The sequence below is a fragment of the Rhodnius prolixus genome, unplaced genomic scaffold (genome assembly GCF_049639745.1).
Source record: "Rhodnius prolixus isolate KJV_2025 unplaced genomic scaffold, Rpr scaffold_2, whole genome shotgun sequence".
Lineage (NCBI taxonomy): Eukaryota > Metazoa > Arthropoda > Insecta > Hemiptera > Reduviidae > Rhodnius > Rhodnius prolixus.
In genome coordinates, this window is record NW_027411592.1 from 55033346 (window position 1) to 55052766 (window position 19421).

Below are 19421 nucleotides of genomic sequence, written 5' to 3' on the forward strand. Positions count from 1 at the left end.
AAATTGAGCAAAAGCAGGACTAAGCAGGCCCCTGAACCAATATAAGAACTCAGGTTAGCCTTGAGTAAATGGCCTTGCTTGCTGGTTCACGGAGCACCTCTACTAATTGGGTTTAACTAAAAATTGGGCTCCCGGACTGATTATGGCAGAAAATACAATCGCTGGGTACCTTTAAGAATTTTTTTTTTATCCCTTCAAGAACAGAGGAGATGGTTACAAGGTGAAGTAATTCTCATTAAGCCGTATTTTAGCTCCAGCTGCCATGGGTAACCAGTCCATGTTTAAATCTTCTCTTATCCAGAAACCTTGTTCCCTAATCAATTAAAATATCCCCTATTTAAATAAATACAAGCGTATTTACAGCCATAATTTTTTACATAGTCCAGAAAATTCAGTAATTAGCTTATTACTTAAACTAATTACGTAACCGATTGATCAAACTCTCTGAATTAGAGCAATCTGAATGGCTTTTAACTCAACTCTAGGATGTAGTTGAAGGTTTTACTGGTAACAGTGGCCAGGAGTGTACTGGAGATTATGAGCTCTTAGTAAATTGAATTTTAATCTGGTCTTAAGGAGGACAAGAGGACAAGAGCAATGGTCAGGAGTTATAAGGACCAAGAGGCTGTGAATGATATGGTCTCTATCCCCCTCCCCCACTGTGAAGAAGGGTTTGTGTTCCCATCCTGTATTACATCCTGTGGTCCATTTTGTATACTAAACAAGATTCACGCTTCCACCAACTTAATTTATAATCAATCCTAAATTCGTACTTGCCCTAAATAGAAAACTATTTACAACAGTCTTCATTAATTAAAATTATTGCTCATTACTTCCGGTTTTATTTTCTCCTTTCTCATAAGAGGAAGGAAGGGCGATCATGTTTTCATTTTCAATTTTCACCGGATGTAAACGTTTTGAGGTTTTTTTTTTTTTAATTACAAATAAAAGAAAAATCCAATTTCACTTTTCCCTAAATGTTTTTTTAGTCATTATAATTCAAAAATTGAAAATTGCCAAAAATGTTCGCTGTTGATATTAAAGTTTAGGTACCCCACAATTAGCTTTTCAACGAAGTTGATCTTTCGAAGTGTAACTTTGCTGAATTGAGTTTCCATTTTGTTTGTTTGTCGTACTAACCACATTTTCAAAAATAACACAAAATCTTACACTATTCTGATATTACCTTTTCCAAACACTCAGTAAAAAATCAGGAAAAATCAGTAATTTTGTTAAAATCACTAGCAGTAAAGAAAATACTTTGATCATGTAAAATTTTCTATTTAGAGTTTCCCAGAAAAATATACATGTTTGAGGCTTTTCCTGAGTTCGGAAAAGTGTTTGTTAAAGAAAAATTGCTGTGCGTATTAATTACATAATATTAAAAAAATTAAAATCCCAGGAAAGCTAAAATTTTCTATTTTTTTTTTAGATTGAGAACTACCCCCCCCCCCCACACACACACTAGACTTAAAAGAACAGAACTGAACCGACGCTATCGACTACTTAAAAGACTCTTAGACAGTAGATCAAAACTCTCTCTGGACAACAAAAGACTGATTTATTTTGAAGCCCATCTGGGCGTATGGAATAGAGCTGTGGGGTTCAAACCAAATGCACAAATCTCGAAAGGATTCAGTCCCTTCAATCAAAAATACTTCGAACCATTGCTCCATTTTATGTCTCTAACCTGGACTATACACACTGGACCTTAACCATTCTTTTTATCGCACAAGTTGCTGAACACAAGATACAGAAAACTCCACTTCAACCTGCAATCTCATATAAATCCACTAGCTCAAAAATCTTTCTTCTAGAACTCTTCCTGATAACCCGTGGAAAAGACGTCTTAAAAGACAGTGGCCTCGTGATCTCCTCTCCAGTGAAGAGAGTGACTAACCATATTAATGTTTTGGAGAGTTACCACTGGGGTAATTTCTCCACTCGTTACCTTATCATTTATTGCTCTATTGTATCATTGTTACTTATAGCGCTAACGCGCTGATTGTAGCGCAATAAACGCAAAAAAAAAATATTGATAACTATTTTTAGTTTAATTTTTTTAGAATTAATTTTTCACTTTTTTCTTGCAAATGTCTCTTAGGATTTTTTTATTCAGGAATTCAGGAAATAATCCTTGATGTTAAAAGATAGTTTTATAAAGGTAAAATTGTTAAGAGATCAGTCGGTACTCTAAAGATGACCTAGCAGACCCTGGATAAAAAGCTTGGCAAAGATAAAAAATAGAAAATAGGTCCTAAAATAGGCAATTATTTCTATTCCCTTTGGGATGATTCAATCATTAATCAATAAAAGATAAAAACCATTCAAAATTTTAAGTTTATCAAAAAATAAAGAAGTTAAAACCATGTGAATTATAAATAGAACGAGTGAATGTTTCACACGAGCTATTATATTATTAAATTATCTTTAACACTAAACCTATCACGACCGGTCAATTGACTGTTTTTTAAATTTGATTTAAATTTTCTAATTACAGCGTCATCATACCGCCATTAAACTTCACGACTTTTCCTAAAATATGTATACAATTGTTTTTTTAATATTCACTTCTTTTCCTAATATTTGATTTTTGAGAAAAATTTGTAGTCCGTCTTAACTACCGCGACCGGTCATTTGACCGGCTGAATATTTTCATTTTATTTACTTATTTTAATATTTTATTTAATTTATTTATTTATTTATTTTTGTAACAGAATTCTCTCAAAAACTCAATTTGATAATGCATTTATCGGATTATTGTTTGCATGTGGTGCATATGAGGCGAAAAATGTACGATTTTGCCCTTTTCACTGGAACAAAAATAGGGACGAGCATTCTTCTCAAACACTGTGAGCAGAAACGTATAGACGGAAATTTTCGAGGCTTATTCGAGTGGATCAAAGATATAATCGTTTACAAACCGATAAATTTGCTTTGATTTCTAAATTTTGGAACAAATTCGTAGAGAACAGTCAAAACTGTTCTAACCAAGAGCATATATCTCTTCCAAGGACATTTGTTCCCAACAAAGTCAAGATGCAGATTTACTCAGTGCATGCCAAATAAACCGGATAAATTTGGTATCAAATCTTGGCTAGCGTTCGATGCAATAAAAGGCTTTCCATTTTTGGAAAAACGTGAAAGCAGAGAACCTATAGTTCCGCTTGGGGAGTTTGTCGCTCTGAAATTAGCCAGAAATGTATACAGCTCGTGGAAGAAATAAAACCGTAGAAAATTTCGGAGATGGCCTCAACAAATAGTTTTCAATATCCTAGACTTAGCCCGGGTTAAATGCATGGATTTTGTATCAAAAACTACCGGAAGTGAAATTTCAAGGCAAAATTTGTGTTACCATTGCAAAAGCATGACAAATACTAGTACAAGAACAAATGGTCGGAAAATAGCCAAATAAGATACTGCAAAGGCAATAAGACTAAAAAATGCTGTCTAAAATGTAAAAAGTAAGTATGCGAGAAATTTGCAATTGAGAAGCCTGTAATTTATAAAAAATGATGCAAAAAAGAGTAAAATCTACGAGATTTATTTTTAAACAAAAGAAACTATGCTTTTTCATTGTTAACTAATTATCATCTTCATTCTAAAATAAGAAATTTAAGTGATTTTAAAGTGCGGTCATTTGACCGGTCACGGTAGGAATAGTTATGCATAAATGTCGGTAGGTTTAGTGTTAAACAAATATAATTGATAATAGCATTAATAATTACAATCATAATAACTAAATAGCAAATAATTATAAATAAGCAAAGGATCCAATAAATTAGTATGCGTAGTTTATATAAACGGGTAGTAGTAGTTCAATTCAATTACAGTAACAGCTGACCTAATTAATGAAATTTAAGCTTTAGAAATTCCACAGACCTAACTAATTTCTATATAACCTCGCCTGGCCCTAAATGGCCGCGACCTTTTACCTCTAAACTTTAGAAGAAAAAATTCTCACAGGTGTTATAATTTAAATAAATAAATAAATTAATTAATTAATAAAAATTATTTCAAATAATTGTTTTTTAATTTATTTAGTAATTTACAATCTGCATACAGTTGTATACCATCCGCAAATATGGAGAGAGTGATGAACTGGTGTGGGAGGAGAGCAGGAGGAGAGCAGAAGGAGAGAAACTACCCAGCGGTAGCACTCTCTATAGGAGAGAGGAAAGTGTGAGGAGGAGAATACGAGGAGGAGAAGGAGAAATAAGAGAATAATGGCGTTTAGGTCTTCAGCCTATAAGGAAGTCGCGGGGCCTCTGGCGGTTCACTCGGCGAGGATTGTTAGGGATGTCAGAGGAATCGAGAGACAGTACAAGAGGATTAGAGCTAGTCGAGAGAGTAGTGTGGAATTTTTGGTATTTAGTCTTGACGAGTTGGTCTGTGAAGGGAATGTTGAGGTCGTTGTGAAGAGTGAGATTAGTCACCGTAAAAAGGAGCGTCAGTTATCTGTCGGCAGTAGTTTTGACTGAAATGTCCTGCACTGTCCTGTATGTTTGTAGGTTTGGCTGAACCCCACAGCTCTAGTCCATAAGTCCACATATGCAGGTTTGAGGATAGTAGTGTATATCAAGCGTTTGAGTTCAATGGGTAATTTGGAGCGTCGTCCAAGAAGTCTGTAAAGCAGTTTCGCACGTTTTGTCATTGCTTGTCTTATACAATAAGTAAATAGGAATATAAGGAATAAATTGAAGCGTGAGAGCAGGAGGAGAGAAACTACCCTACGGTAGCACTCTCTACAGGATATGAATGATGTTTATGGTCCTCAGACTGCAAGGAAGTCTCAGGGCCACTGGCAATTCAGTCGGCGAGGAGTATTAGGGATGTCAGAAGAAGTGAGAGACAGTGCAAGAGGATTAGAGCTAGTCGAGAGAGTAGTATGGAATTTTTGATATTTAGACTTGGCGAGTTGGTCTATGAAGGGAATGTTGAGGTCGTTGTGAAGAGTGAGGTTAGTCACCGTAGAAAGGTTGCGTCAACTATCTGTCGGCAGTAGTTTTGACTGAAATGTCTTGTACTGTCCGTATGTTTGTAGGTTTTGGCTGAACCTCACAGCTCTAGTACCGTAGTCCAATTAGGTTTGAGAATAGTGTTGTATATAAAACTTTTCAGTTCTATGGACAATTTGGAGAGTCGTCCAAGTAGTCTGTAAAGCAGTTTCGCACGTTTTGTCATGGCTTGTCTTTGAAGTCTAGTGTGTGGGGTTCCACGCGAGTCGTTTGTCTATAAAGAGCTCAAGGTAGCTAGCAACAGATTTGTACAAGGAAAAGGATTGCTGTTGAAGGTGGACAGGTGGACAGGAGACCCACCGGAGAATAAACGTGGCATGCTGGCATTTCTGTGAGTTCATTTTAATCCGCCACTTCTTTGCCCAGGATTCTATTTTATGTAAGTGTGGCTGTAACTTGTATGAAGCTGATGAAGGATGTGTACTTGTGGCTAGTATAGCTGTGTCGTCTGCATATGTACAGAGTAGTGTAGAGGGTTGTACAGGTATGTCAGATGTGTATACTGTGTAGAGAACGGGGCCAAGAATACTCCCCTGCGGCACTCCCGCCCCCCACTATGGAGAAATTGAAACCAAATTAGGTAGGCAATGAAAAGACGCTTTTGAGAAATTATGTGCAGTTGGTCATGAGAGTGTTTAAAGCAGTGTTTTTGGTCTCTAAATCTCAATATTTTGAGGCTATTTTTTTGCACGCATTTGCCTTTATTGGTTGGAAAATTGTGAATCAACTAAAAAATAAAATAATGATTAAAAAAATTGAGGAGAAAAAGTTTAACACAATGGGGGATTAATAATTAAGAGGGTTAATAATTAATAATTATAATTAATAACTTAATTAATTAGTAATATTAACAATTGGCTCGTTTTAAACACCAATCAATGAGAACGATTATACTGAAACTACGCATCTAAAATTTTTAAAAAAACTCAGCAAAATGCCTTTATATAAAAGTTCAACAATATAACAGTCTCGAGTAAAATGATTAATTACAGAAATAGATTTTTATTTGGAACAAACTTTGGGCATAAAACACCTGTTGACTGTTAGGAAAAAATTATGTAGCTTTAGATTCGGTTAGGGTTTTTTTCCCCCCTAAATTATTAGTCTACAATTTTACTGTTAACAACATCACTGGTTAGGCTAGATCAGAGGTCGCCAAACTTTTTTGATCATGGACCCCTATATAAGTTTTGGAAATATCCATCGACCCCCAATAAAAGTAATTTTCAGTTAATTAAAATACAGTACAGCCTCGATTAACCGGCCCTCGGTTAACCGGGATTCGGATTAACCGGAATCATGTTGAGTCCTTCATAAGAACACCTCAGATCGGCGCCGAAACAAAAGTTAATTTTCGGTGGCGACAGGAAAAATTTTTTCCATTTCTTCCGACTAAAAGACATTTTAGAATGGTTCGCTTGTGATAGAGATGCACCACAGTTTGCATGCCTTAGTCCTGAAGAAATCGTCCAGAACATCCGAGAAGACGAACCGGAAGAAGGAAATGAAATCGACGAAGAAGAGAATGGTCACCCAGGAATATCCCTGGATGCAGCATCGAATTCAGTTGCTGAATTGATTGTCGACCCCTACTTTTGTTAAATAAACCTCTGGTGGTCTATATAGACCACTTTGGCGACCTCTGGGATAGACAGATTGATGGTAATAAATCAAAAAAAGTATGGATAGATGCAATTATGTGGTTGGGAGGTGATACTTGCAAAATGGGGGGGGGCTTACGTAATATTTTCTGATTTTAAAAAAAAGTAAAGTAATTGCCTATCAGGCAGTATACCTTTTCAGGCAGGCTTTAAGTGGCGATTATCAAATATACTTTACTGTTCAATTCTCATATTAACCATGAAATAAAATCCAAGACCGAGACCAGGAGAGTCGAACCCACTAAACCAACAATACATCTTAGCATTGCGGGTCTAGTCTCTAACCGCCTAACATACTTTACTGTAAATTTCTCATATGAACCATTAAATAAAATCTAAAGCCTAGACACCGGGGAATCAAAACCACTAAACCAACAATACATAATTTCATTGCGGGTCTAGTCTCTAACCGCCTAACATACTTTACTGTAAATTTCTCATATTAACCATGAAATAAAATTCAAGACCGAGACTAGGGGAGTCGAACCCACTAAACCAACAATACATCTTAGCATTGCGGGTCTAGTCTCTAACCGCCTAACCTACTTTACTGTAAATTTCTCATATGAACCATTAAATAAAATCTAAAGCCTAGACACCGGGGAATCAAACCCACTAAACCAACAATACATAATTTCATTGCGGGTCTAGTCTATAATCGCCTAACATACTTTACTGTAAATTTCTCATATTAACCATTAAATAAAATCCAAGGCCGAGAACAGGGGGAATCAAACCCACTAAACCAACAATACATAATTTCATTGCGGGTCTAGTCTCTTAACCGCCTAACATACTTTACTATAAATTTCTCATATTAACCATGAAATAAAATCCAAGACCGAGACCAGGAGAGTCGAACCCACTAAACCAACAATACATCTTAGCATTGCGGGTCTAGTCTCTAACCGCCTAACATACTTTACTGTAAATTTCTCATATGAACCATTAAATAAAATCTAAAGCCTAGACACCGGGGAATCAAAACCACTAAACCAACAATACATAATTTCATTGCGGGTCTAGTCTCTAACCGCCTAACATACTTTACTGTAAATTTCTCATATTAACCATGAAATAAAATTCAAGACCGAGACTAGGGGAGTCGAACCCACTAAACCAACAATACATCTTAGCATTGCGGGTCTAGTCTCTAACCGCCTAACCTACTTTACTGTAAATTTCTCATATGAACCATTAAATAAAATCTAAAGCCTAGACACCGGGGAATCAAACCCACTAAACCAACAATACATAATTTCATTGCGGGTCTAGTCTATAATCGCCTAACATACTTTACTGTAAATTTCTCATATTAACCATTAAATAAAATCCAAGGCCGAGAACAGGGGGAATCAAACCCACTAAACCAACAATACATAATTTCATTGCGGGTCTAGTCTCTTAACCGCCTAACATACTTTACTATAAATTTCTCATATTAACCATGAAATAAAATCCAAGACCGTGACCAGGGGAGTCGAACCCACTAAACCAACAATACATCTTAGTATTGCGGGTCTAGTCTCTTAACCGCCTAACATACTTTACTGTAAATTTCTTTGATTAACCATTAAATAAAATCTAAAGCCTAGACACCGGGGAATCAAACCCACTAAACCAACAATACATAATTTCATTGCGGGTCTAGTCTATAATCGCCTAACATACTTTACTGTAAATTTCTCATATTAACCATTAAATAAAATCCAAGGCCGAGAACAGGGGGAATCAAACCCACTAAACCAACAATACATAATTTCATTGCGGGTCTAGTCTCTTAACCGCCTAACATACTTTACTATAAATTTTTCATATTAACCATGAAATAAAATCCAAGACCGTGACCAGGGGAGTCGAACCCACTAAACCAACAATACATCTTAGTATTGCGGGTCTAGTCTCTTAACCGCCTAACATACTTTACTGTAAATTTCTTTGATTAACCATTAAATAAAATCCAAGACCTAGACACCGAGAATCGAACCCACTAAACCAACAATACATCTAAGCATTGCGGGGTCTAGTCTCTTAACCGCTCGGGCTACCGTGGCCCCTTTTTGTGAATTTTTATTTGAGTGGCTTTCAAGTCTTTATGAATTATAAATTCGACGGCTTCATTTATTTCAGCTTTTATTATCCATCAATGGGCACAGGATTTCGGTGGTAACAAATTCCGTGTACTTTTAATGCCGTCTTCTATACACATGGTGCAAGCAATGAATAGGCTTTCAATTTCGGAATTTGAAAAGATTTGTAAGAGTTAAAAACTTTGGGGAATAACAGTAAGAGAATGTGGTGTCAGTATTTTCATTTTGTTAAAAAAATAAATAAATATAAAAAGTTTCAAAGTCATAATGTTCAATTTTTTTTTTCATAGACCTAAAAAAAAAAACAAAATAAAATGAAGTTTTATTCCAAGAAAAAAATAAAGGGGCCCCAAAAAAAAGATGACATATACAATGATAAAGACAAACCGAAAAAGTTTAGGAATTTATTTATTTATTTATTTCCACCTCCCCTTAACCCCCACCAACATAGCTTCTTTTTACATTCCACCGAGAGGCCATTATATGGTGAAAGAAAGTAGGAAAAGCTTTAGGAAAACCTTTATAAGAGGATTTATGCCAATTGAAAAAATTTTTCCCTTAACAATTTCACAAGTATTTTTGTAGTCACTCTCTCTCTCTCTCTCGCCGCTTTCTCTTTATTTTCCTTCCTCGCAGCAAAAAAAATAAATAAATATATATATTTATATTTTGCCAGAAATTTTTCTCTCAGTTCATTTTTTTCCCCCCGTTTATTTAATTAATTAATTTCCTGTAGCCCGGATGTGGTAAAAACGATGTTTCCTCTCTTTGGCCCAAATAAGAGAGATAAAAAAAAGTCATGCAAACTAGGGAATTCTGTGGATGAGTTAGTTAGGCCTTCCCTCTAGCGGCCATTATAGTTATTAATTTATTGCATTACTAAATGAGAATGAAATAAATTGCAAAAACTTAAAAGAAAGTAATCCGGAAGTGTGAATTGCCAGTAAGGTTTATCAAGTTTTCCACTGATTCACGAAATGTCAGAACTTAACATTTATCCTAATCAAAGAAGCGTTTTTTCTTTCTGGTTTTATTAAAAACTCCTCCCGTTCCGGTAAAGATAGATGGCTGGATGCAATTAACCAAGCAAGGAATTTAAATATCTTGGGTACTGGCAGTCATCTGCAGGAACAAATGAGACAGACATTAAAAGTAGATTGTAGATTGTATTAGAAGGGCAGTTCCATCAAAAAGGGAAAGGAAGGCAGGCAATCCAAAAAGCCCATTGTTTCCCGCCTAAATAAAAAATAAGAAGTAAAAAAGAAGTTCTAGCTGATGTCCCTAGATTGGGCTAATGTTGAGAAACCATTGCACTTTTTTTTTAATAGTGGGATTTTCTGGCGCAATATGAGGTTAAAGTGAGTTTGCAGGTTATTTGCTCTATAAGTAGTGAAGTGTTTTTGAATTTGTTTGTTAATTGAATATTAAAAATATATTAATCATAAGCATTCAGTGCCTTAAACGAACGTGATAACATCTTAGACATTGTGAAATCAATCTTAAAATGTAATTCAGGCAAACTAATTTGTAAATTTGAAATGAAGAGTTAACCTTAAAGAGGTAACAGCACGTTTCTTTTAAAGTTTAATAATTAATTTTGGCTGCAAAAATGTCAATAATTACATGAAAAATGTTTTTTTTTAATTATTAATTACCTTCAGTTTTATGGAGAAAAGTGGATACCGTTGCAAATTTGAAGAAAACTTTTACTGAGAACACTTTTGACACTCATCTGTAAATAAGAAGAATTTTATTAATTAAATTTCTGGCATTTATTAAGAAATAAAAATCTATTAAGACAATTTTAAGAGACAAGGTATGCTTTCAGTTATGAAATGTTAATTTGCGATGTAATTGTTCTTTCATATTAAGGAAGAAATCTTGTAATTAATATGCAATTTGTTTTCCATGCATTTTAGGGGTTTAAAAAGAAACTGGAAGAGAGTTAGTTGGTCTTTATTTTACAGACTAAATAGCTGTGCTTTTATCACAACTCAGACTTAAGAAGGTTATTGTGAATTAACTCGTAATCTAATAACAAAGAATTCTAATCAATTTATAATATTCTTTACAATGAAAGACTGCATTTAAATCCAAAAATAAGGACTAGCCCAAAGTGGCGAGGTGATTCAAATACTACAAAAGAAATTGTTCAGGTAATTGAATACTACTTTTGTGTGCATCTACAGCAATTGTTGGAATAGAAATTCTGTAAAATCTAGTATTTATCTTTTACATCAAAGCATGTTTTGTTTTCTCTAGAGTCTGACCTGTTTCGTTTTCTCAGACTTGTGCTTAATAAAAGGTTAAATAAAACGCAACACACTGACTGTGAAGTTACGATTAACATATAATCATTTCAAGTCAAACTTAAACACAAAACTTCAAGTCAATGAAGTTGAATAATAATATCTGAAAATTGATATTTGAAGTATTTAGAATCATGTACAGATAAAAAAAAAAAAAATGTTATTTAAGATGTTAATCTCGTAGCTTTGCTGGAAGTGAAATGAAGAGTAATTAGTTTGTTTTAACTAAGACCAAACGTTAGAATCTTGGTAAAGTGGATTAAGCTCTTTATTTTTAACAAAGTACTATGTAAAAGAGAAGTTAGTTTCAATATAAGTGTTGGATTCATTCTCAAAATATTCTGATTCATACTCAAATCATATGTGAATCCATCACCAGTCTCTGAATTCAATATCTAAAATACCGAATGTAAAACGTAAAGATTTAAAATTTATTAGAATAACCATTTACTCGAATTATAATTATTCTTAATTCCAAAATTACAATTTATAATTACCATTCTATCACTTTTGAAAGTAACTTTTCTTGTTACAATTTAGGAGCAAATGGTTACCCAAATTATATTGTGAATAATCTTGTTATTTAAAATAATATAGAACACGTCCTAATCAATTTATAGTTAGGAGCATTAAAATTTCTAATAGTTAACACTGATATAATTACCTAAATATGCCATTTTGTATTTAAACAGTAGCTTAAAATCGAACAGTACAATCTTAACAGGAGATTGTTATAATCGAAACGATTTTCGCACACACGAAACAATATGTTATTTTTGTGAAAACACCATAAAATTTACACCTTAATCAATAATTTACATTAAAAGTACCTTAGTGAATTGAGATTGATTTCCCAGCATCCCACCGGTTTAGTAAAGGGCAACTAAATGTCATGATCTAATTAGTTTAAACCACTGTATTAATAATGAAAGATGCAAAATATATTTATTTGTTTAAAATTAATTAAAACAGGATTGTTTTATTATTTTCTAACATTAATTTAAATTATTATTTAATTTTGTATTATTTTTTAATTATGATTTAGAAAAAAAATTGGTCATACAATTTTAATGACGTCATTCTTTGTCTAGATCCAAAAATTTCTGACCAGTGCTGCCATTATGAGGGAATTATTTTATTTGATTACGAGATTTTGAACCAGTGAGCCATTCCTTTTCTTATTATTCTTTTATTTATTTATTATTATTTTACAAAAATTGCATTACGGAAGTAATTATTATTTGATTTTTACCAGTGTCCATTGATTTCCTTCAGTTTTTAATTTATTTATTTGCAACTGTACAAAATATAAATTTAGCAAAAGTGTTATACGATCGTATGTGGCTCAGTGCCACAACCAGGATGACGGGATGAGAGAAACCAGCCAGCGCTGGAACTGTCTAGGAACTTATTGAGGTTAAGGAGGCAACGAGGTCACGTGGCCAGCGCCGTTTTAAGCTACATGGAGGATTGTCAGGATCGCGACGATGTGGATAGTGATTGAGCCAGAGGATTTTGGGTGATCAGAGAGAGTTTGCTGTGGAAATTTGTCAGTTTTAAGAGTCTGTTTTGGAGGAAAATCGGTCAGTTTTTATTAGTTTGCTTCTTTTATCAAAGATTCCTTTACTGTTCTCTGTTCCTGCCAGCATATCCTCTTTTCCTTATTAATCAGTATCGCTCTTGGAATATCTCACTTCTTCACTGTTCCTAAGAAAACTTTCCAAGCCCATCCTCTTCACATTGGTCTACCATCTTACAGTTTGATTTCTTTTGTCTTCAGTACGTTCCTCTCTCCTTGGCTCAACAATTATAGTGGTCGTAAGTAAAGTAATAGCCTATTTTTTCAGGCGAGCTTTACGTCAAACTATCAATTAGGTGTCATGGACGAAGGCGACTAGCAAACATACTTTACTGTACATTTCTTTTATTAACCATTAAATAAAATCCAAGGCCTAAGACCGGGAATCGAACCCACTAACCAACCATACATATTAGCTTTACAGGTCTCGCCTCTAACCGCTCTGCTACCGTGGCGCCTGGTTCAACAATTATAAATTTTCTCTTCTGCTAATCTCCACCAAAATTTAAATTCTTCTTTCTTGAAGGATCCATCCTATTCTGGTTTGTTGTTACAACTATTCTATTCTATTATTATTTTAAAGGTTTTCATCCTTCACTATTGATTTGTTTACTTCAGACTTTACTCTATATTATTCTCTGAAAGTTGGGCATCTTGGGAACTGTTAATTTAAAATATATCCATCAAAGATTGATAGAATCAATCACAATTGAGTATTGGAATCGTTTCTCTCATATTTGAATCCTTTCTTGAGTCACTACCCCAACTAGAAATCTGTTATCGACATTTTTTTGTAAAAATGTTTTAGACAGATTCTGCGCACATTTATTATAGATGCATTCTATTATTATTTTTAGTAAATTATTTTGAAGAGGTACTTTCGAAAGAAAGCTTATCAAAGCTTATCCGCTGGGTTTTCTAAAAACTTTCAAATATGTAATGGTACATCTTTGTTTGATCTGCTCTCTTTCTATTTCTATTTCTCTCTCTCTCTCTCTCTCATACACACAGAACATACGAAGCACTAAGAGGATCTCGAAAACATATATTTAAGATGAACGACTCAGTTTCAAAACTCATTCCTGTGGACAATTGGAAGTGAAAATTGTCTAGGAATGCTTTACAACAATAGATGCAGCTTGAATAAAATTGTAAAGTTGTGACAAAACAATGTTCTGTCAATTCGTGCTACACCGTACAGATTAAAAAATTCCAGGGAATGCGTCCGATCCCTTGACACTACTAAAAGCTGTTACAACTTTAGCTCAAACCGTGTTTCAAAACTTATACGAGGGTTAGGCACTGGTATTGATAAATTAAACAGCATGTCTTAAAAAAGTAAAATAGCCAAAAACGGAATCACGTTGGTTTAAGTATACCCCGTGTGGGGTTGCTAAAGCCTTCATCGGGCACCTCCTTAGATGGCGGACAAGGGAATGCCTCCTCTCTGGATGGGATACCCTGAGCGGACCAAAATCTAGCACAAACAGAAAACTTCACTGTACTTCGAAGAAGCGACTTCGAACGGTCTGTTTTTTATGTTAAGGGCGGTCTAGAACTAGAAAGAAAACTTTTTTTTTTTTTTTTCTAATGCCAAGTCATGATTGGCGTTCAGCCATTCGACTTCGAGCAGTCCAATATAAAATAGATTGATACTTATAGTTATCAGTCTGCCTAATTGGCAGTTGTTGAATGTCTAAAAGAGCTTGGCACTCATCTAGGTGAGAGCCAGTCATGCTCCCAACGCCACACAACACACAGGTAGGGCTGTTCACGACTCCAATTCGGGCAAGATGAGCCTGCAGGTAATCGTGTCCAGTGGCTAGTCTGAAACAGGCAACTAATTCGTTTCTGGGGAGGTTATGGGGAATTCGTCCTCCCTGTTCAAGCAGAACCCTCCACTTTTTCCCTTCTGCCTGCCTTTCAAAACTCTCTATCGCCTCGGATTTAAATTTATGACGTAGGAGTCTTTTCGTTGTCGCGTAATCCAGGGGAGCTTGCGGTTGATCTTTTAGCAATCCAGTTTTTGCAAGACGGTCTGCTTCTTCGTTACCCTGGATACCACTATGGCTGGGTATCCACTGCAGGCATATTTCCCAACCCAAGGACAAAAGTTCTCCTATAAGCATTTGTGCTTCTAAAACATCGTACGACTCACTACTCACAAGGCTGGTTAAAGCCTGAATGGCTGCTTGTGAGTCAACGAACAAAACTGCTTTCTTTACTGCCTCATTTTGGAGCGTTCTTAGTGCTAATAGAACAGCTTTTACTTCTCCGTCAAAATTAGAACAAAAACGTCCCACCGGTTCGGCGATCTGGAAGTCAGAAGTAAAAACACCTGCGCCAGCATTCCCACGTGCATCCAAGGCAGAGCCATCAGTATAAACGTGCTTCCAGGGTGGTGTTGGGAAACGAGTATGTATCGTTTCGAGAGCAGCGGCCTTCAGCTCCAATGTTGTTGTTTCATTCTTGCGCACCATATGTAAGAGGTGAAGATATCCCTTGGCTCTATAGAGAGAGTAGGTGTTTGTTGTTTGTTTGGGGAAGCGAAGCCTTTTTTAGTGAAGTCCAGGCAGGACCTGGTGATTAATTCCTCTGCTTTGAAGGTGAAACATTTCTGTGTCTTTAATCTCTGACAGGCCGGCCAGTATACTATTCCCAAACGTTTCACTCTCTCATAAAGATCAATGGCAGCTTCCTCTCTTCTCACAGACAACGGGAGCACGCCAGTCTGGATTTGCATTGCCGCTATAGGGGTGGAACGGGGTCCACGGGTAATAAGCCTCAACGCATGATTCTGAGTCCTTTCTATTTGTTTCAAGCTAGCCTCAGAGGCTGTGATAGTTAATTCTCCTCCATATTCAATCACTGATCGTACATAGGATGTGAACGCCTGTGTCAGAACATCCTGCGTAGCACCCCAAGTCGTACCAGCCAATCTCCTGAGTAAGCCTAATTTTCTTTCGCCTTTAGTTTTTTGCTGGTTTGTCCACAACAGCTTTGTATCAAGAAATACTCCCAAATATGTGGTACAGGTAGATCTCGGCAGTGGATGTGCGTTGTAATTGAGTGACAAAGAGTGCTGCTTAGTTGAGAGGGTAAATAACTGGAATTCTGACTTTTCAGGGTTAACCATCATCTCAAAGATGAAAGAAAACTCAACAATTATAAATTTTCTCTTCTGCTAATCTCCACCAAAATTTAACTTCTTCTTTCTTGTAGGATCCATCCTAATCTGGTTTGTTGTTACAACTATTCTATTCTATTATTATTTTAAATGTTTTCATCCTTCACTATTGATTTGTTTACTTCAGACTTTACTCTATATTATTCTCTGAAAGTTGGGCATCTTGGGAACTGTTAATTTAAAATATGTCCATCAAAGATTGATAGAATCAATCACAATTGAGTATTAGAATCGTTTCTCTCGTATTTGAATCCTTCTTTTTTGAGTCACTACCAAAACTAGAAATCTGTTGTCCGACATTTTTTTTGTAAAAATGTTTCAGACAGATTCTGCGCACATTTATTGTAGATACGTTCTATTATCATTACTAAAATTTAACTTTAATCCGGCTATGCCTTTTTATTATATTTTAGACGACTAGCGCTTAGAGACATAAAGAAGCCAGCTTCACACAAAAGAGGGGCGCCTTGTAAACGAGAGACTTAACTGGGTAAATTGCTTTAAAATAAATAAGTAAATAAATAACAAAATAATTGTAAATCAACAAATGTTTCCCCAGTCAGAGTTAATATTTACCCAGAGATAAAAGCTTTTACCACCTCCGGGGGCTGTAAAAGGCCCCGAGAAAATTGGAACTGAGTCTCGTGATTTGTAAACCGGTTTATCTGTGCCTTTTTTAATTAGTACTTTTAACGATTGTTTCCGCGTTATTAGAACTGGCACTGTCGCTGTCGGTTTTATTTCATCAGAACTTTTACCACCTCCATATATACCCCCTTTCACATGCTGTACACTTTCATTAATTTAAGAGATTGGGTGCTTTTCTGTGGCCTAGTGTGTGTTCGAAGAACATTTGTTTGTGGGCCTGGTCTGGATTTGTTTGTTTCACTTTGGAAATTCTATTAATAGATTTAGTAGCTATTTAATTTAAATGAAGTTCATGTTCATGTTCTGAAATTGCTTAAACAAAATAGCTACAAAATTTTAATCAGTTGGAACCGGGGAATCAATAGTTAAGGGCACAGGATAGAGATGAATGAAATTTTAAAAAAATCATTTTCAAATTAACTTCCGTCAAATTACTTTCATCTCGATTGTAGTACTCATTGTTGCATTGATGCATTGTTGTACTCCAACGCTTACAAAAGGTCGTTCAAAATCATTAAGTTTGCTCACATTTAGCCCTACCATACGAGGTGTGGCTATTAAATAACCAGACTATTGCTGTAAAACATTTTATTTTAAATTTATACATATTTAGTTATTATCACCTTCAATATACACCCCTCCCCTATCCCTACAACGCTGCATGCAAATTTACCATTGTTCCAAAACAGTGCTGGAAGTCGTTTTCTGTGAGCATCTGCATGACGCGTGCCGCTTTTTCTTTCACAGCTTCACAGCGGACTGAAATCGTGTTCCTTTTAATGCAGATTTGACTTTTTGGGAACAGATATAAGTCACATGACGGTCAGGCGAATAAGGCGGATGGCCTAAAAGCTGGGATGTCTTCTTGACAGACAATGCAGTGTGAGCCGGCGCCGGTTGTCTTGATGGAGAACCCCGTGACTTGTTCTTCCCACAAATCGGGTCGTTTTTTCCCTTACTCTTTTCACGGAGTTGATCAAGCACCTCACGGTAGTAATGTTGATTAATTATAATCGATATTTTCATCCGTTTTGGATGTGGAAGGGCGACCCAGGTGGTCATCATCTCCGACGCCTTCTCGGCAATCATCTTGGAAACGCTTGAATCACTCAAAAACTCGCGCACATGATTAATATTCATCGCCATAAACTTCTTTTAATAAAAGATCAAGTTTCAGTAGCGGTTTCACGATGTTTCATGTGAAATTACACGACAATTCGTTGCTCTATTACATGTCTAGTAGTATCATGTTTTCGGCAAAACGAAACTAACAGCTCTTACACAAACGACGGTTCCGGTCAGACAGATTTCTCTACAAACACGTGAGACGCTGCAATTTGAAAGAGAAGGCTTTACGCTGTACAGCTGTCGGTCGTTAGGATTTGGCGCATGCATAGTACTTCTGTAGCAGCATCAGTCTCGTTTTTTAATAGCATGCACCTCGTACATTCTTTACTCCTTTATACATCCCAATAATTTTGAAAAAATAGGGAAACAAAAATAGCTAGTTTGAAACGCACACATCAAAGTGTGACAACATTTGAGGGCATTGGTGGTACCTGGGAGCTTTTTCTAAATGGTATGGCCAGCTTTGGACAGTTTTCCACCGTTACAGACAACACCGGACAGTGAACTAGAGAACAACTATGGGCCAACAGCTGGATTCGAACCCGGGATCTTCGTGTGGAAATCCAGGACGCTGACTAACCACTCAGCTAATCTCTTTCAGACCTATTGAATCACAGTTTTTGATCAGAAATTTATTGCTGTACCACTCCATTCTTGGTAAAAATATCGAAAAATCAAATTTGAATTTCAAATTATCTGTTACAGGCAAACATACACACACACAACTGTTCGAAAAAACCACAAACTGCCCGATACTTCCGCTAACGAGAGATTACGAGCAAGTAAAGATATTTAAACAAAAATTTATGAATACATTTTATCATGAATGTAATAATCGATAAATTTGTCAATCATTTACATTGAGACCAGTCTTGATCATTTTTTTTATATATAAATATTCTTTTATCAGAAGGTTATTTCTGTCAGGTCTATTTTTCCAAACAGACAAATGATTCATTTTTTTCTTTCCAATCATCTTTCATTTCCGGCATGTCTTTACTATCACCAATTTTCTCCTATAGGTATTCTTATTTCCTTTTCTGTTCCGTATACAACTCATCATTTCCTATTCTTAAAAAAAAAAAAAGAATTTATTATTTGTGTCATATCAAGAAGAAAGGGAAAAGAAGAATGGTCAGAATGAAGATGACTGGAGACGTATTGGTAGAAATAGAACCGGAAGTATGGGTAAAAAAAAAGTGGAAGAAGATGAATAGAGTTGAAAGAAGGTGAGGGATAAATAAGTAGAAGATGATAAGATTGATTGGAGAATATACAGTTTGAGGTAAAGGCGTAAAATATTGATGGATGTTGGTTTGGAAAAGCTGTCAGGGCGGACAAAAAGAAAATAGAAAATTAGAAGGACTAAGTAAGGAAGGAAGTAAAGGATACGATAAGCAAGGAAGAAACAAATTTGGTGATTTTTTTGAATCGCCTTTGACTTGTATTGCGAAATCTCACTCATAGCAAAAATCCTTTTACCGCGTTATTATACAATTAATTGTTTTTAATTTAATGAATTTAAAATCTGTCTAGTTAACAGTATAATGAGTAAATCATATGAACAGTGGAATCTGTTAGACGTGAGTAAAAAAGTCAAAACAAGCACAGAGATATCACTTTCCAAATAAAAAAAGCAAAAATACACTTTAGGCAAAGATGGTTTGAAAGATACGCAAGAGTTTAATTTTTTGTATGTTGTAGGTTGACAATGCTGTGGGTAAATAGTCTGTGGGCATGGAATCATCGTAAGTTTAAAGTCATGGAACTAATGGGAGAATAAAACATTTCCGTTTTTTTA

General features: G+C 35.5%; 2 protein-coding genes across 2 annotated transcripts in view; one reads left to right on the top strand and one right to left on the bottom strand.

Moving 5' to 3' along the window:
• Positions 1–19421, top strand: part of Ccn (cellular communication network factor protein Ccn) — a 506353-nt gene that overhangs the window by 206879 nt on the left and 280053 nt on the right. The gene's annotated exons all lie outside the window — the stretch shown is intronic.
• Positions 14256–15137, bottom strand: LOC141448490 (uncharacterized). The gene has a single exon (XM_074116869.1). It carries the CDS (start codon positions 15135–15137, stop codon positions 14256–14258), a length of 882 nt encoding a protein of 293 aa, XP_073972970.1.